This window comes from Leuresthes tenuis, unplaced genomic scaffold (assembly GCF_036924035.1).
Source record: "Leuresthes tenuis unplaced genomic scaffold, fLeuTen1.0.hap1 SCAF_10, whole genome shotgun sequence".
In the NCBI taxonomy this organism is placed as follows: domain Eukaryota; kingdom Metazoa; phylum Chordata; class Actinopteri; order Atheriniformes; family Atherinopsidae; genus Leuresthes; species Leuresthes tenuis.
Window position 1 is genome coordinate 3,181,199 of NW_027325364.1, and position 27,996 is coordinate 3,209,194.

Genomic DNA, 27,996 nt, shown 5'->3' on the forward strand with positions numbered 1-27,996 from the left:
AGTTAGGAACAGAGCCCACTCACCGTCCTAATAAACTCCATCAAGAGATGCATTGAGAAATGCTCGTTCTTTTCAAGAGTTACATCAGAAAACGAATATTTCCAACAGTTCTGTGCATATAGTGAGGAACAGGAGGTTTGCAATGCCAACTACATCCTGAAAACACCAGTAAGTGTTAATCTGAAGCATTTTCTCATCAGACACCTCCTGTGGCAGATATAAAAGTCAGCTGCTAATAGAGAGTTGTGTGCTTGACATTAATTGCTGCTTCGACCACCCCGTTATCTGCAGACGTGGAAAAAGGCCATCGATTATCCCCAAGCCTCACAGTAAATCTTCAGCAGAGCAGAGAATAAAAACAGATCTGTCTGGAAAAGTGATGCAGCAGAAATGTCTTCTTAAAGAGCTCATCTAAACGCTGGAGCAGATGTTCTAACCGCTCGTTTTGACACACCCGGATGGAGTAGCAGGGGGGCAACTATATGCTAATATAACAGGCATCACTGCTCCCAGCACCCGGGGAGAGGCGAGTTGTAACTTGTGACGAGGCTAATCTCTGAGGACGGACGGGAGCACGGCCCAATCAGGGGAGTACCAGGCAGAAAAGGAGAGCTCCAAACAGAGCCGCTCCGGTTGCTACTTCTGGTTTAAAGCGCTTTCAGCTGAGTTATCTGAAGTCATCTGGATTCTATCAATTCCTTTTCTGAATATGCTAAATAAAAGACACTGTCCAAACAGAGGAGTTAGGGCTGGAGAAAGCTTATTTTTCTATGATGGATGCTCATTTTGATGATAAATTATAAAAAAAAAGCCAAAAAGTCTCCTTAATGTCCAACATTAAAATGTTTAAACCAATAGTCCAAAACCCAGAGAACGACAACATTAAAGCTTCAGTGCAGTGTCCTGGTTTTGGTTCATCTTTAAATATCTTTTCACTTTAATCAGCCTCTTATTCACTTCCTGCTTGAATTCAAAGCTGACTGCCGGCTCTGATTTCAGTTCCTTTTGCTTCCTGTGTTCGCTCCTCACCTGTTCATCTCATTACTCTCACTGGGCTGTATTCAGGCACTGCTCACTCAGTACATAAACTCCTCGTTTCTGCTGCTCTCACCCAGATAATCTGCTCCTTTCCAGATCTTTATCCTTGTGAACTCGCTTTGTTTTTGGATCCTCTGCTTTGCCTGCCTCCTGTCTGGAGGTTTGCCTCCTGGACTGATCCCTTCACTATGAGCAGCCATAACATACAGTAAAATAATGAAGCACTACTTTATTCAAAGGCCAAGTAGAACAAGTGTAGAAGTGAGAGGGAAGTTTGAGTTTGGTGTGTTAGAATATTTGAGGGTTTTTACTTTAAAAGATGAGTGTTCGAGAGATTTTTTAAAGTAAAGACGAACATACCTGCTCTGATAGCATCTGGGACAGAGATTGGGTAAAATGACCAACAGTTCAGTCTTAGAATGATGAAGGTGAAGGTTAAAATCATTCTTCTAGGTGAGCATCTCAGAAACAAGCTGAGATTAGTGCCAGGATAGTGAGAACGACAGCTACAGCAGTGACACAAGAAGCCACGCGAGAGGATAACCAGACAGGAAGTGACGCAAAGAGAAGGGACTCTAACACTGAGCCTTGCGGCACTCCTGTGCAGATGTGGGATTGATAAACTGTTTTAAAAAAAACGCTCAGTGAGTTATTATTCAAATTAGAATGTGCTTTGTCTGGGTATTCATTAGCTAATGCTTGAATGTAAACTATTCACGAAGGCTTGGATTTTGTTTTTCACTCGCAGCAACAATAACGGCATGAATGCTGACTTTCAGTGATGACTCAGGTAGGAAAGATGTTGAAAAATATGGGGTATATGGCCTGTTTATATGAAATGTGGGAAAGGTTTCCTCCTTATGCACACCTGTCCAAAGAGTCTGAGCACTGAACACGTGCGTGATCTGCAGATAAACTACACACAACGGACAGTAAACCCTCCTGAGAGGTGAACTGAAGTGCTTTTGGTTGCATCCTGAAGAGGGCTGAGGAATCTGGAAGTGGGTCAGGCTTTGAGCTGAACACTCACAGACAACAAATCATATTCTTCAAAAAGTAAAGAGGACTGTCACTTAAACTGTGGGTTTGAAGCTGTGGCTGCTGCGCTCACTGCAGCACAAACAGCTCAAAACTGACTGAGCTGCAGTGATGGCTGCCACGGGGACGAGACAAGCAAAGTTGTTCATCACATACAGAGAGTAGCGCGTGCATTCACGAGCCAGCAGCAATGCGCAATGTTCCGTTTTATTATCAGTGTTTAAATCTCTATGTGGACATAAACGTGAACATCATCGATCTAAAGTCCTGCCAGCAGCGCTGACACAAACCAGCAAAATCACAGAGGAAAGCGGAAAAAACTGCTCATCACTCGTTCTCCATCACATTCTCCCCGCTGGGTTTCTACAAGGTCATTTTGGCGCACGACGCAGGACGAGATCCCTGGTTAGAAAGACCAGTTTTTAGCTTGCCCCAATCCCGTTCAACTAACAAAACACCAGATAAGCAGGAATACTTGATGTTTCTTCTGAGAGAAAAGTGCGGTTAAGGCAGGCTAATTTGTGACCGTTTACTGAGAGAAGGCGGAACAGAGAGGCAAGGACATCGGTGCCAAATCCGCCGCTAATTAGGCAAATCTGGATTATTCATTTGAATCTTACAACGTGTGCTGTTTAAATACATTAAAACATAACCCTGCGTGACCCCCCACAGCTTCCCGTCTCCTCTTATAAGTGAGTCCTCTCCGCCGGGATGGATGATGTTTGCTCTTCGCGCACAAGACCTCCCGGCAGGAACAGGAACGGAGGGCTCATTTCGCGACAAAACGAAGCCAGGGTAATAAAGATCATGACTGATAACAATATGTCAAATAAACTGTCTTTATCTTTTTACACAATATGCTTTGACTCCCTCTGGATCAGATTTAGGGGTCATCGCGTTGCGCAGCACAGGCCCATAAACAGTTTTTACAGATAAATCTCGATTTCTATCTTGGAACACATGGAAATATCCCAAAACGTCATACAGCTCGTGCGTAAGCGTTTGAAAATCAGCATAAATGAAGAGACTTTGTGCATTTAAATAAAAAAGAAGTGAGGAACAGAAAAAAACATCTCGAATTCAAGGAATGTTGTTAATTGTCTTACCTTTGGTGCCGGGAAGGTCAGCGCGTTATAGGTGACCGGGATTATTTTAGTGCAGGGAGTCACCCGAGTTGTTGAAGAGAAAGAAGGTCCTGTGCGCTCCTGTGATGTTCACTGACGTAGTAACAGGGAGCTGCACTCTCCGCCCCCTCCACTTACTCCACAGCATCCCTCTTGCATGGAGACACTGGCCCTTCCTCCTCCACTCCCATCCCTGATCCAGCAGGCACCGTGCCTTTCAAAAACAAGAGGACGGGGGCGGTGGCGCTGCCACGCGCTCAACCGGAAGCATTGATGGTGATTATTTTTCACCGTGAGAAGTATCACACCTTATTCGGGTCCTCGTGGCCAGGTGTGACACAGGCTCATGCACAGTGGATCTCGGTTGGACTGTCATTTGGTACATGTACAAGGGTTTGCGCGCTGAACTGTGCAAGAGGAGCCTTTACTTGCACGTGCTGGGGCTCGTGCCTGTAATTGGCTCTTTTTGAGACGGGGGGAAAAATCTCAAGGATGCCCCTGGTGGAAAACAACTGAAAGACAATTAATTCAGCAAAGATGTGATGCAAATAAGCTTAAATTGTTATACATACATGACGTGAACATTTTTAACAGAAAGGAATTGGTTTTTGTGGTTATTTGGTGCAGAAAGATCACGTGAAACTTGTGTTTTTTTTATTTAAAAGAAGTAATGAATACAGAAGTCTCAAAGGATTAAAATCCCAATTAAGTGTGACATTATGTCAGGAACATGAAACAGAAGCACTCAAAGAGCAGACTAAATAGAAACATCGTTCACTGATATCCCCACCTGAGCTTCTCCAGCTGTGTTAGATAATGCAACAAGGCATGAAATGAATGGCCTACAGCAGAGTCATCATAAAACACGTCAGGTTTACTTTAACTGACTGCTTTGTACAGAGCCAGAAAAAAGAGGAACGTGCCTCTCAGTTAGAACCAGTTTCGGGGTCCTTTAAACACAAAATGCTGTGCTGAATACTAATTATTATAGTTAGATACACATCGGGTTCGAGATCATTGGTCACACAGAGAAACTGTGTCGTTATTACTTCAAAGTCTTTAATAAAGACTAGACTTCACCTGTAATTATGAGAACCACATCTGCACAGATCAGATGCTAAAGATGCTAAAGATGCTAAAACACAAAAATAAGGAACGTGATTTTTTACGTGCCACATGTTATGGGAGTGAAAAGCAGAACAGTGTGCTAGAAATGTTGTCTTTGGCATTTTTCATAGATGCAACTAAAGAAATGGGAACAAATGATGTGTCTTTGTGACAAAGTGCCTAAAGATCCAGTTTAAAATGGCTTCTTTGCTAAGTTGTCTGTTCTGTGTCGACACAACACTGGTTCACCCCTTGAGTTAGGAGCCTTTTTTCTGCTCCAATGACTCTATGATTGATGAATGATTAATGATTCTTTTGGGTAGCTTTGTTGGTCAGAAAGTAAGGAGGATTTATTATAGATTTTGAGTGTTTATATGCTGCTTCTTTATGAGAGAAGCTAAACAAAGCTGCAGCTTATACAACCAATCGATCTAAATGCTGAGTAGAACTGAGGGTATCTGCAAGCCGTCACCTCTGACTGGTCTAAAACCACGAGACCTCACGCCCCAGCTGTCGTTTGATGTCATCAGCAGCAGTCAGGTCAGATGAGGCTTTTTGTTTTGCTCCAGGCTTTCAGCTGTTGTTGTCTGTTTGGCTCATCTATTGATTAGCACTGAGTAAAGGCTGCTGTCAGCAGGCAGCAGTATCTCCATCCTACGAGGGATGAACCAGTTAACATCCATTCAGAAGCCATAGAACACCTCCAAAGATGGTAGGTTTTCAGTATATACTGATAAGTCATTTACATGTATGCGTTTAGCTTTCACCCGAGGGGCAACATTCAAGCTTCAGTACAGTAAGAGACGCTGGTGTGAGGATTGAATATTAAATCTGTTCAGAGTGATTTACACATACAGTAAAGGAAGTAAAAGCAAGTGTGAGATGTTGCCTCGAGCAACAGAGAAACACAGTGTTTGAGAAGGTTTATAAGCCTGTATGAATATGTAAATCCATCCAGAAGTCACTCTGTAAGCGTTTGATTAGCGTGGTCAGCGGCGGCGGCGCTCTGGACCCTCTGTGGGGATTTCACCGCGGACACCTGCAAGAAGATCATTGCAGCTGTTGAGGAGGAGAAAAGCCTGTCCTGGGTGGCATAATGAGTCAGATATTGCCTGATTTCTCTGTTATGAAGTGCAAAATGACAACTGAGAGACATGTAGAGGGAATGAAAACGTGCCATGAATCATGGCAAGACAGAAGGTTCAGTGCGGTAAGTGTTTCTTTGCCTAGGATCCCGTGGATGAAGGTCATTCCATGAGAGGGAATCTGAGACCTATCTGAAATCAATGGCTGATAGCCAGCGCAGCAGGGCTGTTACCAGGTCCTCTTTCAATGCTGCGTTTATCCCAAAATGATGTGAAAAGGACCCAAAAGCAGACTGAAAGCCAAGATAAAAGAGTTACAGTTTTATTTGGGTAAACTAAAGTATAATCCAGGATGAGGCAGAGTTATATCCAGGGCTGGGATAACCTGATCCTGCTTTTATAGAGGCGCTCACACTCAATAAGGACCACTTAAACATTTGATTAGAAGCACCTGGCTGCTACTTACCCTTAATTCCTGTGGGCTGAACTTAGTAATTCACACACTGCTTCTGCATTTTGGTTCCATAAATAATGACACATTGTGATATGTCAGGTGTTGGGGGTCATCTGGGTTGTATTTACCTCACTTTAAGACCTGGTAAGGACCCGATGATTTTCAGAAATGATGTCTGGAGGCTTGAAACTCTACATTTAAAAGAAAGTACTTACATTTTGCCTATTTATCTATAGGTTTACAAGCTATATAGCACGTGCAGCCTCCCTTTTATTGGCTACACATCTAAAAAAAACCTGCTGTAGAACACATGAACACAGCTGCAAAACTCACTCATATCGCCTCATCAAAACGAAATATAGTTTGAGAAAATGGCTGCAGCTTGGTGGAGTGTGTGTGTGCATGAGTGTCAGGGCTGTTTATTCATCTTCTTTGCTGCTGCAAAATGCCAGTTCATGTACTGTTGACACACAGCAACACAATCAGGAGCAATTACACTGCATGTTGCTCAGCCTTTATCTGTAAATGCTGTAATTAATCACACCTGGTTGAGCACAAGCTTCACATAATACTGCTACACGTGTTGAGCGTCTCAGTGAAGGCAGTGCAGGTTTTCAGGCTGTTTTCTTCCCCTTTAACGGTAGAAACAGTTTCTGTTGTCAAGGGAACAAATGAGGAATGATTACACGTTTGTGGCTTTTGAGCTTCTGCATCAAACTAATTTTGAGTTTGGTTTTAAGGAATATATATGTCGCCATCTGGTGGTCAAACCGGGTAATTCTTACAGAAAAACTAATCCAACCATTTAGCAGCAATTTACCTTGAAAGGGATTTAATTAGCTTATTTTTATCACCTGGATGTTTTCAGCGTTTGAGTGGTTGTTTGCGGTGCTAAAAAAAAAGCTAATTAACTATGTTTTACTCAGCTGTTATTGGTCTCCTCTTCGCTGTGACTGAAAAGCAGGTCCATAGCAACCATAATCACCGCCATGCTTTGCTGTTGGAATGGTGCGATAAGCAGAGCCCGCTGTTCAGTAAACATTATGCTTGGGATTCTGCCAAAAGGGTCAGTTTTTGACTCATCAGATAAGAGAGTTGTTTCCCTCTTTGCCCTCAGGGTGGTTCCAGTCTGGCTGTTGATGCAATAAAAAGACCTCACTTTCCAGCTTATTCTCATCCGTTTAGTGATGAGCGCACAGGACAGAGACGACTGCTGAGAAAGAAACAAGAAGCTCAAAGTTAATGACAACATTAACGGCTTAAAACTTTCCTTTCCTTATAGTTGGGGATGGCTCAGGTGACCCTGAAACATCCTGCTATAGGTCCAGGCTGCTGGGAGACCTCCCATGATGCACCTTTACTCACCCTGAATGCCGATGATGCTGTTATTATTATTATTATTGATCCCTGGCTGAACACTAACTCATTTGGAAAGGCTTTATACTCTAACACTGATCTACACCAGCAGGTTTACAGAGAATTCCCCAGATTTGTAGGATGTCAAATATATGCCTGTACCATTTGAGATTCACCCGATTGGCCCAAAAATAATATTTTCATTGATGTGAAATTACATCTGCAGCACAATATAGATTTTTAAAAAGGCAAAGGGTGTAAAGAGCCTATATTTCAGTATAAACATGAAGTTATCGTGCAAATTAAAGGGTCAGATCAAACAAAACATCAGAAGAAATAAAAACAGCTTGTGTGGCATACAAAAAATATAAAGTCTATTTTTGTGCGATTTGTCACATGTATGGAAGATTAAAATACAAAATAAATGTTTTTTTCATCAGAATAAAGAACAAAACCAGCAGACAGACTGTTAAAATACATCAATAAGATCTAAAAGGGTGTTTTTAAGGTATTTTGTGAGTTCACTGGTGCAGATTAAACACCTCAATTGAGCCTCTGTGCGTCCTCCCTGCGAAGGAGGAAGAGGAGGAGGAGGAGGAGGAGGAAGAGGAAGAGGAAGAGGAGGAGAGAGACGACAGCGGCGCAGCAGAGGCACGAAATGAAAGCAGCGCTTTGTTTACCTCCCTTCAAATGCCAGCAGATGATGATGATGATGATCCCGGCGGCGCATCTTCTTCTGTCGTCCCTGTGAAAACGTGCGTGTGGGGGGGGAGTGGCGCAGGATATTTTAATGGTTTGGGTGGGTGGTGGGGGGAGTGTTGTGTCGTCCTCAATTTAAAGCGTCTCAGTGGCGTCGCGTTTTCTAAAAATATGACGCTCGCCAGAGAGCAGGTCGATGAAATGTGGATTTTACCATGAGAGGAACCGGCATGGATCTGCTCTGGAGGATCCTTGCAGCTCTCAGCCTCGACTGCTTTAAAGATTCGTCGTCGTCACGGTGAGCAGTGATCGATCAACCTGCATCGAGCATGACTATGAATGAGTTTCTAACATGTTTCAGCTCTCATTTGGATATGTTTAGCCGACGACATTCGTGTTTATCTGCTTGTTGCGTGTAAAAATGACCGCCCCGGACTATCCTAATTGCATAATGCAATGAGCAGATCTTATTTCTCATTCAGATTATTCCTACAATAGCTGTGAAACAATTAAATATCAGCCTAGAGTGTGATTGGGTGATAGATTTATCCAGAACGAAGAAAAATCCGTCTTCACAGTGGTTATGACGTGTTTTCTGAGTCATTGAATGCGCTCATTTTCTCCAACTTTCCCGAAAAGAAACAGTTTCTATCACACAGCAGACAGTGATTGTGAACTCCTCCGTTACCATGTTCATCCAGTGGGAATCCAGGCCAGAGATACTCAAACTAAACGCATTTATACGCATTCAAATGACCCAGAAGACTCGCCTGGTTATTGTCTTCCTTCATTTCTATTTTGTGGAGATTTTTCCCCTCTAATCAGACAACTCAAGAAGTTCTGAGCCCAGGAAATGTCAAACCTGTCACAGAACATTTAGTCTGGTTTAACAGACAGATAAATGTCGACAGACTGTTTACTATTGAGCAATCAGCCTGCAACTCCACCCCAACTGGGATCATTTCGGCTCCTGTCCGACCAGTTATTTGCTCCCTGGGTCGTTGCTGGGTACAACAGAACCAAATCTGCTTCATTATGAACGAGAAAAACCTGCTTCCAGCTTGATCCCACATGGCACGAGGCTGTCGCTCTCACGTGCTCATGGAGCCCCGATGATTGCAGTTTTCATCCTCAGATTTTTCTCTTTGTTTAGGATTTATTTGGGTCTGATCAGGTCAGACTAACACGAGCTCATTTTATCTTTAGGGGGGGATTCTGCTCTAAATGAGAGCAACAGAGTTAATTCTTCTGCTTGTTATTGTCAACTGAAAATGGGAAAAAATCTGCTCCTGAGATTGTTTTTGTGTGGAGACTGAAAGCGGAGGAACCAGTTAGTCTGGATGCATTTTACTGGTGAAAAACCTTTTTACCGACCCCACCTCATGGAAAAAGTGTGAGGAAGCCACTAACTAACTTAACTGGTATTTCTGTTTGGCTGATGCCTGCTCTCACAGATTAACAGATTTTCAGGATCAGGGATGTGGTGAAATCAGCTGATTCTGGGGGATGTTGTTCATACAGCATGACAGAGATCAGCTCCAATCAGGACTGACTGATTTTTCATTTCAAAAGTAAAAGAAAATCATGAATCAGAGGCCTCCCCGAGGCCAAAGTGACATCATGAAAAGGTTTCTGTCCTCCAAACAAGACCAATCTGGAGATGCTAAATGCAAACACCCACCTTACAGGTCCTGATCTTTCCGTCTCCTGCTCAGGTCTCCTGCTAAGCTGAGCTCCAGCCAGGCCGGCAGCCTGGAGAGCAGCTCCCTGACCGGCTCCCTGTCGCTGGGTCCCGACCTGCCGCACTGCCAGTGCTGCATCGCCTACGAGACCCGCCTGAAGCGCCTCTCGTGTGGCCACGTGTACTGCAACCCCTGCTGCGACCAGATCGTCAACCTGGCGTTTGAGGACATCGAGGGTCTGTCCGAGTACCCCTGCCCCGTGTGCAAGTCCATCCGCCAGCTGGGCGGCCTGGGCCCGTCCTCCTCGGGCTACTTCTGCGGGCCCTGCGGCGCCCTGCAGGAGCAGCAGCTCACGGGGAAGGAGCATGGGAGTCGGTGGGGGTAAAACGTCTCTTCTCTGATTTCTTCGGTTGCTTTTGAATGCGCTGCCACTGCCGTGAAGCCACTCGGTGACTTTGGAGGACATTTAAAATCACAAATGACTTAACTCTGTGTGTCTTGCTGTGTTGTCTGTGGTGATCAGGGGGAAACGTTAGAGAATGCAGGACATGAGTGAGCCCAAAATGCATTTAGACCTTTGGAAATGTGCACATGAGCGTGTTAAACATGACAAAGGTCCCATTTCTTTGAGCTGGTTTTATCCTAAAAGGGAAGTCGAGCGCCTCGGTGTTTTTGAACAGTATGCAGGTTTTCTACGGAGTCCCAGAGAGAACAAACCGGAGCTAACTGGGGCAGATATTTGTATTTCTATGTCCTGTCACTTGATATATTTACTGTAACAGAACCGACCTTTTTTTGCACATGAAACCGTCTCAAACTTTTATTCAGACTGCAGTTTTAAACCTTGATTTTACTGTTCAGTGCCATGCTACTTTTAAGTGTTCCAGACCATATTGTACATATTTATTTTATTAAAAAATAAAGTTTGTGAGCCTGTGAATGACTTTTATTGAATGAAATGCAGTTTCTGATGAACAGGCTGAACTGATAACACTTTAATTATCAAGCTCAAAACATGCTAGTACAAAAAATATTTACATCTGGCAAATTTTAAATGCTGTTCGTACCAAAATCCTTAAATAATAAATGGATATCGATCAACGGGTGTGAGCAGATGATCAAAGGAAACTTTCCATGCAACAGGACAATGACTTAAGTAAATGTTGGCATCACACCTGGAACCATCTGACATCAGTGTGCTTTATAATGATGAATATTTACAACAATTTAATAATTCATAGTGTGATCAAGTGAGGTACCTTTAGACATGAGAGAAGATCAGGAACAGATCAGGCAACTAATACTCTGCCTTTAAAAATGGGAGGAAAAGAAATCCCTTCTCATGCAAATACTGGTGCAAACTCATTCATGTGAGGGGATGACGCCGCTGCACCGACGCACCCACATCGTGCCAAAAGAACCCGTTTAAAGGCGCTTCGTCCTAGATGAAGGACATGATCTTCCCTTTGCTTCCAACACTGGTGATTTCTGAAAGTACGACCATCCAAAGCAAAAGAAAGCATAAAAAAATCTGAATGGAGGCTTTTGTGTTTCAATTCCACCTTAAAAGCCATGGAGACGTATTCAGAGAACACTAACTTTGGTCAGAAATCCCCATCCATAACTGGATCATAAAGTGTGGATAAGACTGTCTTCCTAAAGCTGTGGAACGATCTCAGACACACATAAAGTAACGCTGCCGACCGAATGTAGGTCCTCCCACTGCTCTGGAGACTGAGCCAGCGGAGGGATACGAGAGCAGAGCAGCACAAAAATAGCTTTCATGCCCCAAATTCCACATTCAAGCCACAGAAATCGTCTTTTTAAGGTGACAGAAACTAATAAGAGAAGAAACCTGCAGTTCAGAGGTGGAATGCACTGAAAGCATCTTTATCTGCTGGCTGTGGATAAGGAGCTAAAAACAGAAACCAGAAGCCGTCCTGTCCTCCTTCAGCGGTGACATCACGCTTCTTTTTAGGTGCTTTCATTATTCGTCTTTTGCTTCAAAGCTTTTGGATATATTCAATACGCGCGCTGCCAGGGTTTGTTTCCACAAATATGCAAAACAGCCGTCACATTTTACAGCACAGACAACAAGGAGCAGAGTCAGGCGCTCCGGGACTCATTACTTCAAATGAATTGAGTTCATCCCCAGTGTCTGGTGTTTCTTATCGGCTCATAGGCCCATTATCGCGTGTCCGGGTCTTTTTAACACACGACACCAGGGAGGGAAGCTCTGGCAGGTGATTGGGTTCTCGTACCGGTCATCGGGTGGAATGGAACACAGCAAAGCAGGGCCGGAGCTCACGAAGCCAGCGAGGGCCCGTTGCTCTTGGACAGCTTGCCGTTGTTGGCTGGGGGACGGTAGCGCGGCTCAGGCCGAGCTTCTGTTACTGAGGAGTGCCCAAACAGGAACGTGTGCTTGTTGCTGCCCCCGGAGTCTTTGTTGCCAGGTCTGGGTGGTGGCACCGAGGCGGGGGGAGTGGCCCGGGAGGTCTGGTGGTTGGTGGAGGTAGGTGGGGGCGTTGCTCTGGGCGCAGCAGCCGGCTGAGGTCGTGACGCCGGGAAGAGAAAGGTGCCGTTGTTACTGTTCTGGTTCAGGTTGGTGTCGCTCCGCCGAGGCTCAGATGACGCAGCGGGCGTTTTAGGATCCGCGCAAATGGAAACTTGTGCTAACTTGTCTTTGAGGTGCTGAACTTCCTGAGCGAGCCGTTCCACAGGGTGGGGGTGGTTGGTGGAGACTGGATGGGAGAAGGCCTGAGGACGGAAAGGATGGTCAGTTTCTCTTTATTCAAACATGAATAAATGTGATCCGACAGTTTTCAACAACGATGACTGGGTTTGTAGTCAAAGCTGATTAAACGATGTGAGAAGGGAAAATGTTCCATCAGCCTCCAACAGCTCATTCAGAGCTGGACACAAGTAGTGGCTCATCCTGTTGGTGGTGGTTTTGTTGCTCAGTGTCTGTATTGCAGCTGTGGAAAAGAGCTGCTTCACATACAAACAGAACAAACAGACTCCCTGATACTTGTTTTATATCTGCAGTCTGCAGATTTGGTGATTTCAGAATATGAAATGTAGAAAAAGGAAAGATTTGTTGGCTCGAGGTTACAATCGAATGAAGGTGAGAGCACCGTCCAAGAGGTTAAAGGGGAACTCCGGTATTTTTAAACATTTTAAACCTTATTTCTGGCATGAAATACGTTCATCTACTCATTGAGAACAGTTTGGTAAACTGTTCTCAGTGAATAGATGAACGTATTTCATGCCAGAAATAAGGTCTAAAAGGTTTAAAAATACCGGAGTTCCCCTTTAAAATGGGAAGTTTGGTAGATTTCCTCTACAGCCTGGTAGAAGTGACGCACCCACCCACACAGCCCTCAACTATTCTTAATCATCACCATGGGGACAATGACAGAAGCACTGCTGTACTGCGTCCATATTGGGAGCCGTCGAGCAGCAACTAATCTCCATATGAAAGAAGCCACATCATCAACAGCATTACCAAGCAGTCACAATGTGAGAGGAGGCTACACCAGAGACATGATGAGACTAAAGCCGCGTTCTAAGACCTGTCCTTCCCCAGGGGAACCGTTTCATTTTGCATTCGCACATGAGTCGGGGGCCTCGACAGGGACTGATGTGACGCAGCCGTCTGCGACAGACGTGTTACTTTAGCGCCACTCAGCAACAAAACAGAACCCGGGAAAAGTAAGGAGAGAAGAAAACAACAGCACCAAGAAGCTAACATGGAGAGCGAGGAGGCCACCGTGTTCACGGTCTGCATGGCGGTGATATTAATCATGGACGATCACATCAGGCGTCTAAGATGGAGGCTGGAAGAGCGCACAGCGAGAGTCAGGAGACGGAGAATCCAGCAGCGGGCGATACTTCTTCGTTTCATGGAGGAAAGAAGGAGAGCAGAGCGCCGCAGACAAAGGAGACGACGTCTCAGTTTAACTTATTAAACAGGCGCCGGTTGGGTCCGTGTCGTATGAGTAAACGTTTCAGACAAGGGGCGGAGCTACCAGCCACCAAACACCTACGTCATGTTGCTATGGAACCCAGAAAAGACCTCAGAGAAGGAGCTGAAATGGTTCTAGGAACTGAGGGCCGTGGTCCCTGGTTCCTGTATGTCTGAATGGGCGAAAAAACGGCCCATTTCCTGAGAAGGTTCTAGGAACTGCAAAAGGTTCCTACAGTGGCACCTTAAGACTAGTTTTAATGAGGTTGGCCCACACTGCGACACTCACCCGACATTTCATGCATGACCTGCTTTTTATCATGATGCATTAAACGTTTGTCTGCCTTATTGTACTGAAATTAAGCTACACTGCCTGCACTTACCTCAACACGAATCTTAAGGATTAACGCCCCAAACCGACTCTTTTCTCATACCTGAGCATGCAGCGCCCCCCGGAGGTAGCACTCCCTCCACAGTCCCATGCAGGGCCCCATAAGGAGTGGCAGTAAGGGCTCATAGGGGTCGCGAGGTCCCTGTGGTCCAAAGGTAGAGGTGAGGCTCTGGGGAAACTCAGTCTGGGCCCAGGCTTTCAGCAGCCTCTCCAGGCCGGGAACGTTGTCGGAGGACAGCGCCCTCCGGTGGCTCTTTTTGTACACGCCTGAACTGCCGCTGCGCCACGGAGGCAGGTTTGCGGGGCAGGTGAAGGTACCTCGAGAGAGCAGGAACACTGAGCCCGGGATGGTGTCAGTCAGCTGATGTGGGAGGCAGGAAGGAAAAGATTCAAACACTTTAATAGCAGCTGATTGTCTTGAATGGTGCGTTTTCATTCATTTTACATCATATTAAGAGTAACCTCACTGGCTTATTTCACTGATCTCTGCATAAAACATGAGGAAGTTCAGCTGCTGATCAGCTTAAGAGGCCTGATGGGCAAGTTTTCAAAGAGAAGTTAAAGAGCTGGCATGTTTCATTACTACCACAAGGGGGAGCAGGAGTCTGTAGCAAACAACCAGAGTACTGAAGTAAGACAGCAAGACAATCTCTTGCATCCTCATGCTGATGAAACTTCTCAAAACAAAACAGCCAGGAGCTGCTGTACCCTGTGCATGTCTGGGTTGGTGTTGAGGTTGCCGTTGAGCAGTGGCTGGAGGGGAGGAGTTGGAGGGACAGGTTGGGTGAAACGATCCTGTCTCTCCTTGCTGTACTGCAGGTCCCAGTCCCACACCGGAGGTAGGGGAGGGTCGGAGGGGTCCGAGGAAGAGTCCGAATGCAGCACATCTCTCCAGCCATTGACAGGGGTGTAGGACTGGCCAAGGTTCTAGGTGCAATTTGAAAATACTGCCAAATGAGATACTTTCATAGTTGGAATAAGCCTGAGAATCAATGTATGCTCAGTACCTGGGAACGTTTGCATCTCTCTCTCTGGCAGTTTGCCAGAAAGGTGGAGAAGAGCGGCAGGTGGATGCTGTCGTGCAAAGCCAACAGGAAGTCATCTGTCAGCTGGAAGCGCGAGGGAAACTGGAACCACAGCTGCCAAACACAGTCCAGGAAGAGCAGGAAGACTGGAGCCTGGTGGGGAGAGATGGAGCCAACAGAGACAAGAAAGTTAGAGGAACAGATGGCAGGTAATCAACAAAGAAGGTGAGAGTGGAGGGAAGAGGGAGAAAAAACAGAAAGCTGGGGACAGAAGTCAAGTGCAACTGTTTCAGGGGCATGAACTCATCTGAGAAGTGTGGGCTGACAGGGATTTAGGTGCCGTTTGACATTTTCATAAGCTGTTCATTTGCATGCATGCTGCAGCCAGGACACGGTGGGGTTTTTCCTGCTTCACCACAGGGAAGAGTTGGAGTGGAGCAGTCCAACACCAGACCACACCGCCACTGTCTAATGGGACCTCTCACCTCCTCCTTGTCATTGTCACGGTGGTAGTTGATGCGGCTGTGGAAGCGGTGACCGGCCATCACCCACTCTTTCTGCACCAGGCTCTGGAAACCATGCTGGGTCCGGCAGTGAGGGTCACACATCACCTGCACCAGGCTGGACACCAAACAGCTCATGTCCCGGTCGTCTGTTTCTGTCAAAACAGGGAGAGCATTTCAACGCTATCATCTGACGCTCATTTCACACGGATACCTTCATTTCTCAGTGTTTAGAATGGATATATCATAATCTGGGAGTATCACACAAAGCACTGGAATCATTTTATCTCTAGAACAGTGTGACATCTCCTCCTTGCCAGCACTTAAAGTTGTTTTTCTGAAGACTAAATAGAGAAGGGAGATGGAAAAAAGACTGCAGGTGAGCGATAAGAAGCGATAGCTGCAGACACAGGAGCAGCAACGTGTCCACTGAGCGTGCTCATCTTGTGAAATGTGCAGCCAGACATCGTCTTCTAATCGAGTTCAAGTCAGATCTGCAGTAAAAAGACTGGGAGCACAGCCGATACATGACCCACTCAGCCGAACCGATGGTGTTTGACATCTGAAGCTTCAGAGTAGCAGAGAAGGTCAAACACCAGCAGCACAGAGTGAACAACCTAAGCTTGAAAACAACCGCTGTTTGAGTTATGCTGGCTCTCAGTTGATGGGCGTTTTTGAAGGAAAAAGAGGAGGCCAGACCAGATGATCAGAAGTCAACATAGACTTTTTTAATTCTTCAACTTCACCCTCATGCACAATTAGAAATGAAGCAGGCTGACAAAAGCTAACCGTCAGTAAAAACTTAAATAACAAGGCAACATCTGGAGGGGAAGTTAATGACCATCACACCCTCAGCGTGTACCTGGTCTGTCCAGCTGAGGTTCCAGTCAGCTTATCCAACTCAACCCCACGTGGTCAGCTGACACCGCTACAGTCAGCAGGACCGTCTAATTATAACGGGGAAGCTCCCACACAGCGACGCATCACACGGAGCACCGTGAGAGGAACCAAGCTTCCATCCAGATGTTTGGCTCAAGATCATTTCCTTCCCCTGCAGAGTCAAGGCTCCGGCTTGCACCTGATCCTCAAACAGCACCATGACAACAGTAACAAGCCAGACTTCTGGAAGTCGCCTAACGAGTGCGTATCTGTGGTATAACACATTCAGATCAACAGTGATGTGTTGTTTAAAATCTATAATGGGCTCAATTCAGTCCCAACATCTGTCTGCAGGATGAAATCTCGCCCAGATATGCAGCGAGAATAAAAAAAATACAGGAAAATCAGTAAGAAGTCCTCATAAATGTTTGGGACAGTCAACCTATCAGGTGCCTTTAGAAGCTGAGAACAAGAGGAGCTCAGGCTACGTTCACAGTGAATAAAAAAGTGGATTTTTCTGCCCATTTATGATCCATATCCGATTTCTTTATAACAGTCTGAACAGCACAGATCAGATTTAAATCAGATTAATATCTGATGTTTTTCAGGCTGAACGGTCATGTCACATTTCAGTGAGACAGACGTCACAATTCTGCACCGGAGGAGGCGGGACGCTGCGAGATCAAACGTAAACAATGGACGAAACTAGCATGGCAGACAGCCTCGATGGAAACAATCAGTGGAAAAAAAGGGAGGTTTTGGACTTAAATCCTCATAATTATGTCGGGTCTGATTGCTCAACAACTTCAGATCAATCGCTGATGTGTGTAACATCGATATTTACTTCGGTAAACGTCACTTCAGGGTCGTAGACTGTCCACACTGGAGTCTGATGGCGAACGTAGCCTTAGAGAAGTGGTTTAAAGTCTTCTTTTATTCCGTTTACAGCACTTTGTATGAATAATTTTTTCTAAAAGTACTCACTGATGATGAGAAACAGCTGTTGTATTCACATCTGTAAAAGCCTTTATGAAGGCTCGGTGGTTGTTGCTGACATATACTACTTTAGAGCAAGCCCTAATGTGGCATTAATGAGAGGGAGGTGATGTGAATAATGGATGGATTGAACAATATGAGCCAGGGTCTGGGGTCATGTGACTCACCTTGCAGCGCCACAGTTAGGTGACCACTCCGAAGCAAACAGGCCACCTCTGAAGCCTTCCTCAGAGAGGACCTGGAGACACACACAGGTGCACAATATGTGATCGAATCACAGTCACCTGACTAGAAACGCAGCATGAATCACATGAAAAAAGCTGAAATAACTATGAATATCAATGCTAACTGTGCAGCTGCACTATAATAATCTATAAATGCAGACAAAACTAAAACCATGGCAGCCACTGGAGACACTGATGGATTGTTTTTAGGTTAATAAAACGTTAGATAACACAAATATAACAGTACAAAGCCTGACGACACAGCTGGAGCCTTTACCTGATGTAGTCGAGCCAGTGGGTGCTTTCCAGAGTAGACAACCATTTGTCATCAGGCACTGACACAGATGTAGAGATATCTGAAAGCAAAAGCAGGAGAAAGCCATCAGATCACGTCCACATATCATTACAAATGCAAATGTACGAGAGCCTGAATAGTTTCATAATGTGGGACAAACACAAAGAAATGAATCTGAAAACTCTGAGGGGTCACTGAGAGCTTTTAATAGCTGCTTAAGTGACATAACAATGGTTTTCAGTTATAAACGTGCTGAATATATCGTGATAGTGATCTAAAGCGTGAAATCCACATGTGGTCAAAGGGATTATCTGAAAGATACAAATCCTGCTTCCAGAGAGCCGAGCAAACACACTCGAGTGGCTGTTTTTACAGGACAATGCTGTGTGAAGCCACAGAAGACAAAACACAGAGCTGACAAATGTGTGAACCGTGATAATATGTGACCTTTGCACAATGTTTGTGTGAGAAAGAATGAGAGAGTGAGACACGGGTCAGCATTTCAGCTCCAGGGCCTGCAGTTGGAGAAAACTATGGCTTCGTCGTCTCTTTTCTTGTTCAGCTAAGGAATGTGCTGCATGTGCTTACATGACAAAAGCAACAATCCAAACAGTCTCAGGAAGCCTGTGGGACGACTCAAAACAACTTTTCAAAGCGGCTATGTGTGACAGACTTGAGTGAATGCATGTCTTTTTAAAAATGAGACCTTTTTCTTTTTAATTCCATGAGATAAATGTGTTTTGGGAAGAATTCAAAAAGCTTGGATGATAACGGCAGATGTGGACAGTCGCCTGCATGTTTTATTCTCTTTCTATGAATCCATATTTGCTCAGGTGTGGAAATGCATGTGAACCTCACCTCCCAGACAAAGTGCTCGCAGGCGGCTGTGTGCCAGCTGGATGTCGGCAGGCGACGGCAGCTCCTCGCCCAGCTCCACCACCACACACAAGGAGGACTGGCAACCAAACAGGACCATCTCCAGGTTCCTACAGAGCAGCACATCCTGCTGTTAGCAGACTCATACACCTGCAGCAAGCCTGAAGTACTTCAAGTTTACCGATTTTACACGTCATGTGTTTGTGTGAATTTACTCCCGGGCGGCTCTACATAACGTACAAAGTAGTGTTTCTCCAGGGAAAAGTAACTGGTTCAAATGGTGTTTCATTTGCTGCTTTTCTTTTTCAAACTCAAACCTAAAGCTTGTTTAAGGCCGTACTATATTTAGCCTGTGGCCTGCCACTGTTCGAATTCATTTCCTGTTCACAGAACTCTATCAAACTCCCTCAGAGCATCTCAAATAAACCGCCTGCAGTAGCAGCAAAATATGACTCAGAGTTTGACTGGTGGTCTGAGTTAAACCTGCATTAAATGCCTTTTCACAATGTTGCATCAAGACGAAACTAAAGGTTAAACTTAACACCCTAAAATAGAAAAAACCCTTCTTATTTACCGCCTTGTTCTGGCCACAGTTTTTCACTTTCTGAACACACCAACTTGCCCTCAAGTCTGAATGCTGCATTCCTCTCTGACAACAAGCTGCTTGCACAGCAGACACATCAGCAACTCAAGCTGCTTCAAACTGGAAAATGATCAGCCCAACTCGCACTGACAGATGAATCCAATATCCAACACTTTAACGGGAACGTTACAGCTCGTGCTCACACTGACTCGTGGTTATCGGAAGGATAAGGAGCGGTTGTAATGACACTGACGAGCACAGGTGGGAGAAATCCACAGCAGTGACAAACCTGATGTCGTCCTTCTCGTGGTAGATGTTGTTCTGGAAGATGGACATGCGCAGTAGATCGCTGCCTCTGGGATGCCGCCAGCACCAGCGCTGCAACAGAGCAGAGTGTCACCCTCTCTAATAACGCGTTCCCCAAAGACAAACGGCATCTTCCTTCGTCTCACAGGAATGTTAATGAGAAGCTGAAAGATCATTCCATCACAATATGTAGTTAACTGGGAACTTGAGCACGCCGGAGTCCTTGGATTTATGCTTTTTCTGCGTCTCGTTTCCGCTCCAGAGTCAAAACAATAGAAAAACAACTGAAAGTTAAGACGTTTTTCTTGAAGGAAGAACATTAAACTGGTCTTTTCTTAAGCTATAAGATGCAAACAGGGTTTCTTCTGTCAGAAGGATCCAAGAGCAAACCAGTCTGATTACTTTATTACAAAATCCATTACAAGCTTGTTCTTTGGTTTAGAGTAAAAAATGCAGGAATAAGAAGCACCAAAACCATTTTATGGGACTGAAGCTGTAAATGTTACCAAATTAATTTCAGTATTCCTCTGAAAATGAGTCGTGGTTAATGAGAGAGTCGTGTCTCAGTGCTTCTGAAACTCACAGGGATGCGTCCTTCATTGAAGTGGGCAAAACTTTTCTTCAGCTCTGTGTCCAAAACCTTCTGCGGCACCACAATGAACCTCGACAGGCTGGAAGGAATCAGAGAGAAGGCTTGCTGAATATAAACTGGCATGCAAGGAAGATGAATGCTCACACATTCCTGTCGAGTCTGTGTCTGGTGGGTTTAAGCGAGGCAGCATTTCACATGCAAGATGTTTGCTTCCATTGTTGCTGCAGAGCTTTTGGTTTCACCTGGTTGACATTTCGAAGCGGTCGTTGACTGAGCTGACTCTCCAGCTGGTGGCTCCACACCTCTCCAGCTCCTGCTCCCAGTCTGAGGCTGATTCAAACCAGTTCATGTGGGCGTCTCGCCGGCGGTTGCTTAGAAACTGCTTCATTTCTGGGGGAGGAAAGTGATTCAAATGCTTCAGTTGAGTTTTGCATCTTGGACAAATATCCTTTTTATACTGAAGATGCAGTACATGATGATACCAAATACGTTCAAGTGAGGATTTGCTGGTTTTTCCTCTGTTTTATGTCACTTGTAACTGAATGTATTTGGGTTGTCTGAACAGAAAACAAACAGTCTGAAGAGGTTATCCTAGACTTAAGATAATAATCAGCATTCTCCTCTCTTTGTACTGCACTGAAGTCGCTGGAAAAAAAGAAAAGAGAACAACTGACAGCGGTATTTCAGTGGGTCCACTGAAATGATTTAGGGCAAGATCAAAAAGACACCATCATGCTGGTTTAATCCAAATTAAACAACAACAACTTGTGGGACTGGGGTGTAAAACATCAAAGTGGCTGTGACTGACCACAGATCGAACACACTTGACCCCTGGGCAGGGTTGAACTGTAGGTCATGTAACGACTTGTTTCAGTTGAAGGGGCGGGGGGGGGGCTTGCATTATTTATCCAAGAGCCGACACTCATTTACAGCCTGGCCAGCCTAGCGTGGCTATAACATAGCCTGATATATTGTTCCGACAGGCTCGTGTTTTCATATATAGCGGGCGTCAGCCGCCAGCAGCTTGTTTAGAGCTGTGACTGACTGCAAAGGAGGTTCAGTCCTCTGATTCGCACATTTTAGACCTTATATACATATATAGATATCTAAATGTGCTTCATATCCTTTGAGAGCTTAATCATACTTTAAAGTTTGGAGGTCTAATCATTCAACCTTTCACTCACTGTAGTCAGGAGTAGAGGCCTTTAGGGGGCCTCTGTTTCAGACCTCTGGCAGAGTTCTAACATGTGGCTGTGGTTTCAGAGCCAGTAGTTTCATTGTGTCGTCAAAGAGAAGAATGCTACTAATCTTGCCAACTAGAAAGGATTTTGGCTGTTTATGCTATTGCAATTCGCACAGAAAGCAGCATGTTTCCACTTCAACATTCCCCCCAACTTTAAGAGCTGTAATATCTCATTCAGATGTTATCACAGGCAGTAGGGATGACACTGAGTGGAAGGCAGGGAGGAGATTAGCTTTAGTTTTTATGCATTCTGTCGCTTGGCCAGAAGTGGACGAAAAGCAAAGGGACAGAACAATAAAAACACTCTATGAGACTTAGAAGGAAACTACCAGGGAGTCAGAGACACAAAAGGCTGTAGAGCTCGGTTTCCAGTGAGTATGATATCAAATTCATTCAAGAATTTTCTTTATTTTACAGTGTGGCCAGTTCCATATGAAAAGTGAAGAAAATTAATCTATTTCAGACTATCTCTGCATGTCACTGGGGACCCAAACAGATGCATAATGATAGACTGAATGGGAACATCCTGTATCGGTGCCGGGAAGGGAAGGCACTGAGGGACTGTATACATTAAACCACTCACCTACACTCCCGAGAGCAGCGTTCTGGAAAGATGAAACTGACCCCGGTTTGAGAGGCTGGTAGGTCTTGGCGATGGTGTATGTCATCTGAGGAGGGAAACCGTAATAAGTCCGTCAACATGACAAAGGTCATCAGCTTTCAACAGGGAGGCCCTGCACTGTCAGCTCAGTGGTCTGTGGCACAGATCAGCTTCTCTATGCAAATAACTTTCAGCTCTGATGTTCAGTGAGACACCAGAGAGTTAAATCTGAGGCACAACACACACAGAAAGATACTGGGGCAATTATATCTCTTTCAAATATAGCACATCAATCTCTTGGGTTAGGATTTGAAAAATGCATCAGATAGGATACATTTTAGGGTGCAACTTATACTCCCAAACAATGGAGCGTCTCGTTACTTTAAATCTGCCTTTGACCGACAAGAATGACATATTATATATGATATATATTGTATATTAGATCATATCTTATTGTGGTGACAAATGAAAGGAGATCAAAGTCCCTAACGCTAAGCGTGGACACACCTCTATGACCTGTGCATCTGGAGTGAGGCGGTCAAACAGGAAGCACACCACTCGCATGTCCCTGCAGTAAAGCACCAGCTCCTCTGGCGTGAACTTCAGAGAGGAGTTCGGGGTCACCTGCTTGGTTCTGTTTGGGCCCACTGCAACAAATAAGAGGAAAAAGCAGCACTTAAACATCTAACCAACAGGGCAGGAAAGAGACCGACTGTATCTAGGCTTTAACCAACCAGCAAGAGTCATAAAATATGGGATCATTATTTATTTAAAGTTTTCTAGAATGCAACCAAATAAAAGAAAAATAATAATAATAACACTGATTGTTGCAGTTTTTCAGAGGAATCATTCCTGCTGAATCCAAGATTTCAGAATGAGGTCTGGCATCGTCCTGCTGAAATAACCACGGACCTCCCGGGAAAAGACGTCACCTTGATGGCAGCATCTGTCTCTCCAGAACTCCAACATCCAGCTGTGCATCAGTGGTACCTTCACCCAGATGAAGCCCTCCATGCCATGGACTCTGATGCAGCCCCAGACCATCACAGACGCTGGCTTTAAACCGTTCTCTGATAACAGCCTGGATGCTCTTTCTCATCAGTTTTTCCCAGAAGCAGCTGAAACGTGGACTCATCTGCCCACAGAACACGTGTCCACTGTCTTTCTGTCCATCTGAGATGAGCTGGAGTCCAGAGAACTGGGCCGTGTTTCTGCACAGAGCTGATATATGGCTTCCTGCTGGTGTGATACAGCTTCAGGTCACATTTCTGGATGCAGGACTGTGTTGTTTCCTCCTCCTGAGCCCATGTGGCTGTATTGATCATGGTGGCTGAGATTTCTCCCCGAATCTTTTCAGAATATCATGTTCTACAGATGTTCAAACATCAAAGTTCTTTGAAATCTTGCTTTAAGAAATACTTTTTTGGTACTTATTGAGTAGTGAGCCACAATCCATCCTCACTGGTAAACACTAAACCTTTGGCAGATGGTCCTTGTACAACCAATCTACTGGCAGCTGATAGCAGAATCTCCCAGAATGCCCTTAGATACGTAAACATTGTGCCTGTCTTTGACCCACTTCTTCATCAACTAATTACAATTAAAGTTTTTGTTGAGTTGACTGCAACCATAAAGCTGATAAAAAACACTGATAAGCTGTTCTGTGAGCTTGGTCATCTCTGGCTGTACAAATAACACTGGTCACTGACCCAGTAACCTGCCTGATGGGCAGAGGTTGTACGTACCGACAACAACCTTCTCTATTGACGCCAAAGCAACATCATGATCTCCCAGAAGCATTGGATCTGCATTTTCCTGCAACAGAAACACGTTATAGAGTAAATAACCGTGAGAAGGGTTAAAGTTAAACACACATAACATATTATTTACCACAATTAAAGGACTCACGTCAGGTTTGGGACTGTCCTGAGGTACAAAGGCCACTCTGAAGTGGGTACAGAAGAGAGTCCCAGAGAGCCAACCTCTTCCTTCTCTGGCTGTCAGCTTCTTCCGCACCATGACAGCTCTCTGAAGAACACACTCACCTACAGAGGACAAATGGAAGAACACAGTTTCCTTGGTGAAATTCCTATGTGACATACATCTGGCAGCAGGATTTGGTTTTGTACTCTTCTGATTATGACAGGATTCAACCACTTATCTGTGTAAGTGATGAATGAGTGTGTGTGTGTGTGTAGGGGGGGTGCTTCTGTGAGGATACACAACAGGAAGTGCAGAGACACATAAACAGCATTGTGAAAGGGAGTATGCTGCCTGGGAGTGGGCGCAGCAACATCCTTAAACAAAAAGGTATGTCCTTGAATTGTTACAAGATGATCAAGGAGTAGAGAGAACAATAAGAGCTCAACCCTAAAACTGACAACAACTCCATCTGTCCTGAAAACATCACACCAAGTTGGCCCGCTCCAAATTACCCAACAATGTGGATACGCGAGTGAATAATCTCTTTAAATACAGCCAGTGAGTGCTCAGGGCTCAGTAAGAAGCAAATTCTGTGATCTACCCATATGGAGAAGGAGCTGAAGCTGAAGGAGTAGCTGAAGGAGAAGCTAAAGGAGAAGCTGACAGAGAAGCTAAAGGAGAAGCTAAAGGAGAAGCTAAAGGAGAAGCTGAAGGAGAAGCTAAAAGAGAAGCTGAAGAAGAAGCTGACGGAGAAGCTAAAGGAGAAGCTGACGGAGAAGCTGAAGGAGAAGCTGAAGGAGAAGCTAAAAGAGAAGCTGAAGGAGAAGCTAAAAGAGAAGCTGAAGGAGAAGCTAAAAGAGAAGCTGAAGGGAGAAGCTGACGGAGAAGCTAAAGGAGAAGCTGAAGGAGAAGCTAAAAGAGAAGCTGAAGGAGAAGCTAAAAGAGAAGCTGACGGAGAAGCTAAAGGAGAAGCTGACGGAGAAGCTAAAGGAGAAGCTGAAGGAGAAGCTAAAGGAGAAGCTGAAAGAGAAGCTAAAGGAGAAGCTGAAAGAGAAGCTGAAGGAGAAGCTAAAGGAGAAGCTGAAGGAGAAGCTAAAAGAGAAGCTAAAAGAGAAGCTGAAGGAGAAGCTAAAAGAGAAGCTGAAGGAGAAGCTAAAAGAGAAGCTAAAGGAGAAGCTGAACGAGAAGCTAAAAGAGAAGCTAAAAGAAAAGCTAAAAGAGAAGCTGAACGAGAAGCTAAAAGAGAAGCTGAAGGAGAAGCTGAAGGAGAAGCTAAAATAGAAGCTAAAAGAGGAGCTAAAAGAGAAGCTAAAAGAGAAGCTGAACGAGAAGCTAAAAGAGAAGCTGAAGGAGAAGCTGAAGGAGAAGCTAAAATAGAAGCTAAAAGAGGAGCTAAAAGAGAAGCTAAAAGAGAAGCTGAAGGAGAAGCTGAAGGAGAAGCTAAAATAGAAGCTAAAGGAGTAGCTGAAGGAGAAGCTAAAAGAGAAGCTAAAAGAGAAGCTAAAGGAGAAGCTGAAGGAGAAGCTAAAAGAGAAGCTAAAGGAGAAGCTGAAGGAGAAGCTAAAAGAGAAGCTAAAAGAGAAGCTAAAAGAGAAGCTAAAATAGAAGCTAAAATAGAAGCTAAAAGAGAAGCTAAAGGAGTAGCTGAAGGAGAAGCTGAAATTCAAGGACAAAGACTCCTAAAACAAACCGTCTCACCCAAAATAATCTTTTACACACAAACACAGATGTGCGTAAACACTCTCAAAAAACAGCTGTGAGGCAGGACATTTACAAGTTCTCCCGCAGGAGTACAAAGCCTCTGCCAGCTAGACTCTGGGTTTCCATGGCAACGGAGTCAAGCTCTGGGCAGACTAAGAGAAAATGGCTCTTTTGTCCACAACAAGAGGTGCGTTTGGTTAGCCACGAAAAGGCAAATGTTTCTTTTTCACTCGAAAGACCATAAAAAACAATGGACAGGCTGCTGTCTCCTCAAAACAGAAGAAACTCACTGAGGAAACAGAGAATTCCTTCAGTGTCCATGTGGCCTTTATATTGAAAATAGCAGCAGAGATGTTGGGCTGAGCCCAATCTCTTTCCTACTGCTGGTTCTTAGCTTATGAATGTGCTGGGAGGATACGATGCACAAACAGGAAACGGCCATTTTTACACATGAAACACTTGTTTATGCCGTGAGAGAAAGCTTCCAGCGCCATAATTTACTGTTTAAATCCCTCAGGATGAACTATGATTACTCTTAGGCTTTCCAGTCTTCAAAACCACACATAAAAAGTCTATATTGAACTTATCAATTAAACCTTCCTGCACATAATCTTGCTGGAGAGATTTAATATGCTGAGCAGAGAGCGCTTCTCTGTCAGAACACAATTTGTGGTTGAGCGTGCCTCTCTTTAATGTCTCTCCAGGGAGCAAAGGAGCTGAAAACATTCCTGTAGGCCCCAGATTTGAGAGGTGAAAGAGAAAGGAAGGGGAGGCTCACAGCAGTTTATTACACACTTTGTGAAGATTTAAGCAGGTGATTGATTCCAGCATGAGAGGAAGGTGTTTATGAGACCGTTTTATCCAATAAAATGTCCTTCCTCTAAGACTCAAAGTACAGTGCAACAACCGATTCTGATTCGACTGTTTAAATTATTAAAATAATTGGGTATTTTGCTTTGCACAGACCTTTTGTGGAGCCAGTTAACCCAACCCAACAATACCAGGAGCATATCGACGATTTCAAGGTGGTCAAGCTGCTCTATCATGTGCTTATTTTCCATTATCACATTATCATTTTCCATTCCATTCGAGAATGGCGCCGCCCTAGAGGCAGCAGCCTGCTGCAGCAGCTCTGGACATACTGCGGATTTCTATGTTTATGCATTTAGCAGACGCTTTTATCTAAAGCGACTTACAGGTTGGCATGTAGGGTAAGGAGGTCTTGCCTAGGGACCCCTACTGGAGGTAGTACCTTTCATGCAGGGGATTTGAACTCAAGTCTCCCATATGGAAGGTGGAAATCATACCACTACACTATCCAGTCTGCAAGTCTTCTTGAGATCTTCGATTGAGCTTTTTTTTTCATTGAAAAGAAAGATTGGACTGGAAGGACTTCTGCAGTCCGTTATGATGCGTAACCATGGCAATAAGCTGTTAACCTGTCGTGAGGAGCTTTCCAAAGCCTAAAAAATGTCTGGAATAAGACCTCAAATCAAGATGAGTTGAAGAGGAGACAGAGCAGAAACAAAATGGAGGGTTCAACCCTTTCTTTCCTCGATCATCACTGGAAGTGTGGGATCACTGGTGGATAAAATGGACGAGTTTGGAGCCTCTATCGGCTCTCTGCTCAGCTTTAAGACTATCCGGGCAGACGGAGACTGCAGACAGAGCGGTAACAGTAAAGGAGGAGGATCACAGAGCTGTTTAACAACAGATGGTGGAATCCTGGAGCGTCTCTGCAGCCCAGATGTTGAACCGCTGGCCGTGAGTTTCTGTCCACGTTGTCTTCTGAGAGAGGCATGTTTTCAGGCTATAAAAACACCAGCCCGACACACTGATGCCGCCCTTCCTCCCTGCTCCACTTAAACCTTCTACATGTTTGTCAGCCGCTTTGTTTTAGTTTGTTATCCATCTATAACATCTTTAATAACAATCAATACTGCAGTGACATCCCTTCCCTTTTGGGGATTAACAGTGTTGAATTGAATAAAAAGATCAGGTCTAGTTAGGTTAAAGTTCCACAAACACAAGATTGGTTCAATGCATCAAATTTTAAGACCAGTCTGAGAAAACACAGCTGGGAGAAATGAACAACATGCTCACAGCCTCAGTTGCATTTGCTTTCATCCACATTTGTTTCTCATTTTCAGCTGGGATGCATGCAGAACAAAAGGCTTCTGTCCTCCTAACTCCTCAGAGAGGAGAAGTAAAGCCCAGGAACAGGTAACTGTGGGTTAACTCTATGGAAAGAGTAGCATGTGTCGGACAGAAAATATTCGAATCGGTGAGAAAAAGAACCCTTCGTATGCGG

At 44.7% G+C, this 27,996-nt stretch overlaps 3 protein-coding genes across 3 annotated transcripts in view; 1 reads left to right on the forward strand and 2 right to left on the reverse strand.

The window, feature by feature from the left end:
- Positions 1 to 4,974, reverse strand: part of sv2a (synaptic vesicle glycoprotein 2A) — a 49,158-nt gene extending 44,184 nt beyond the window's left edge. The window contains exons 1-2 of the mRNA XM_072393574.1: positions 4,780 to 4,974; positions 3,183 to 3,662 (exon numbers count right to left, since the gene is read on the reverse strand). The gene's annotated coding sequence lies outside the window, so the exon portion shown is untranslated. The remainder of the gene's footprint in view (positions 1 to 3,182; positions 3,663 to 4,779) is intronic.
- A 511-nt stretch (positions 4,975 to 5,485) lies between these two features.
- Positions 5,486 to 10,533, forward strand: LOC140315822 (uncharacterized). The gene is made up of 3 exons (XM_072393398.1): positions 5,486 to 5,517; positions 7,736 to 7,957; positions 9,617 to 10,533. The coding sequence occupies exons 1-3, from the start codon at positions 5,486 to 5,488 to the stop codon at positions 9,966 to 9,968; spliced, it is 606 nt and encodes a 201-aa protein (XP_072249499.1). The 3' UTR covers positions 9,969 to 10,533.
- A 30-nt stretch (positions 10,534 to 10,563) lies between these two features.
- mtmr11 (myotubularin related protein 11) overlaps positions 10,564 to 27,996 on the reverse strand; it is a 28,415-nt gene continuing 10,982 nt past the window's right edge. The window contains exons 3-17 of the mRNA XM_072393567.1: positions 23,970 to 24,106; positions 23,807 to 23,876; positions 22,569 to 22,708; positions 22,044 to 22,128; positions 20,460 to 20,607; positions 20,209 to 20,296; positions 19,609 to 19,697; positions 18,719 to 18,846; positions 17,843 to 17,921; positions 17,509 to 17,579; positions 15,449 to 15,621; positions 14,946 to 15,116; positions 14,647 to 14,865; positions 13,982 to 14,299; positions 10,564 to 12,340 (exon numbers count right to left, since the gene is read on the reverse strand). Coding sequence (XP_072249668.1) covers positions 11,888 to 12,340; positions 13,982 to 14,299; positions 14,647 to 14,865; positions 14,946 to 15,116; positions 15,449 to 15,621; positions 17,509 to 17,579; positions 17,843 to 17,921; positions 18,719 to 18,846; positions 19,609 to 19,697; positions 20,209 to 20,296; positions 20,460 to 20,607; positions 22,044 to 22,128; positions 22,569 to 22,708; positions 23,807 to 23,876; positions 23,970 to 24,106 — 2,369 coding nt within the window. The 3' untranslated portion in view covers positions 10,564 to 11,887. The remainder of the gene's footprint in view (positions 12,341 to 13,981; positions 14,300 to 14,646; positions 14,866 to 14,945; positions 15,117 to 15,448; positions 15,622 to 17,508; positions 17,580 to 17,842; positions 17,922 to 18,718; positions 18,847 to 19,608; positions 19,698 to 20,208; positions 20,297 to 20,459; positions 20,608 to 22,043; positions 22,129 to 22,568; positions 22,709 to 23,806; positions 23,877 to 23,969; positions 24,107 to 27,996) is intronic.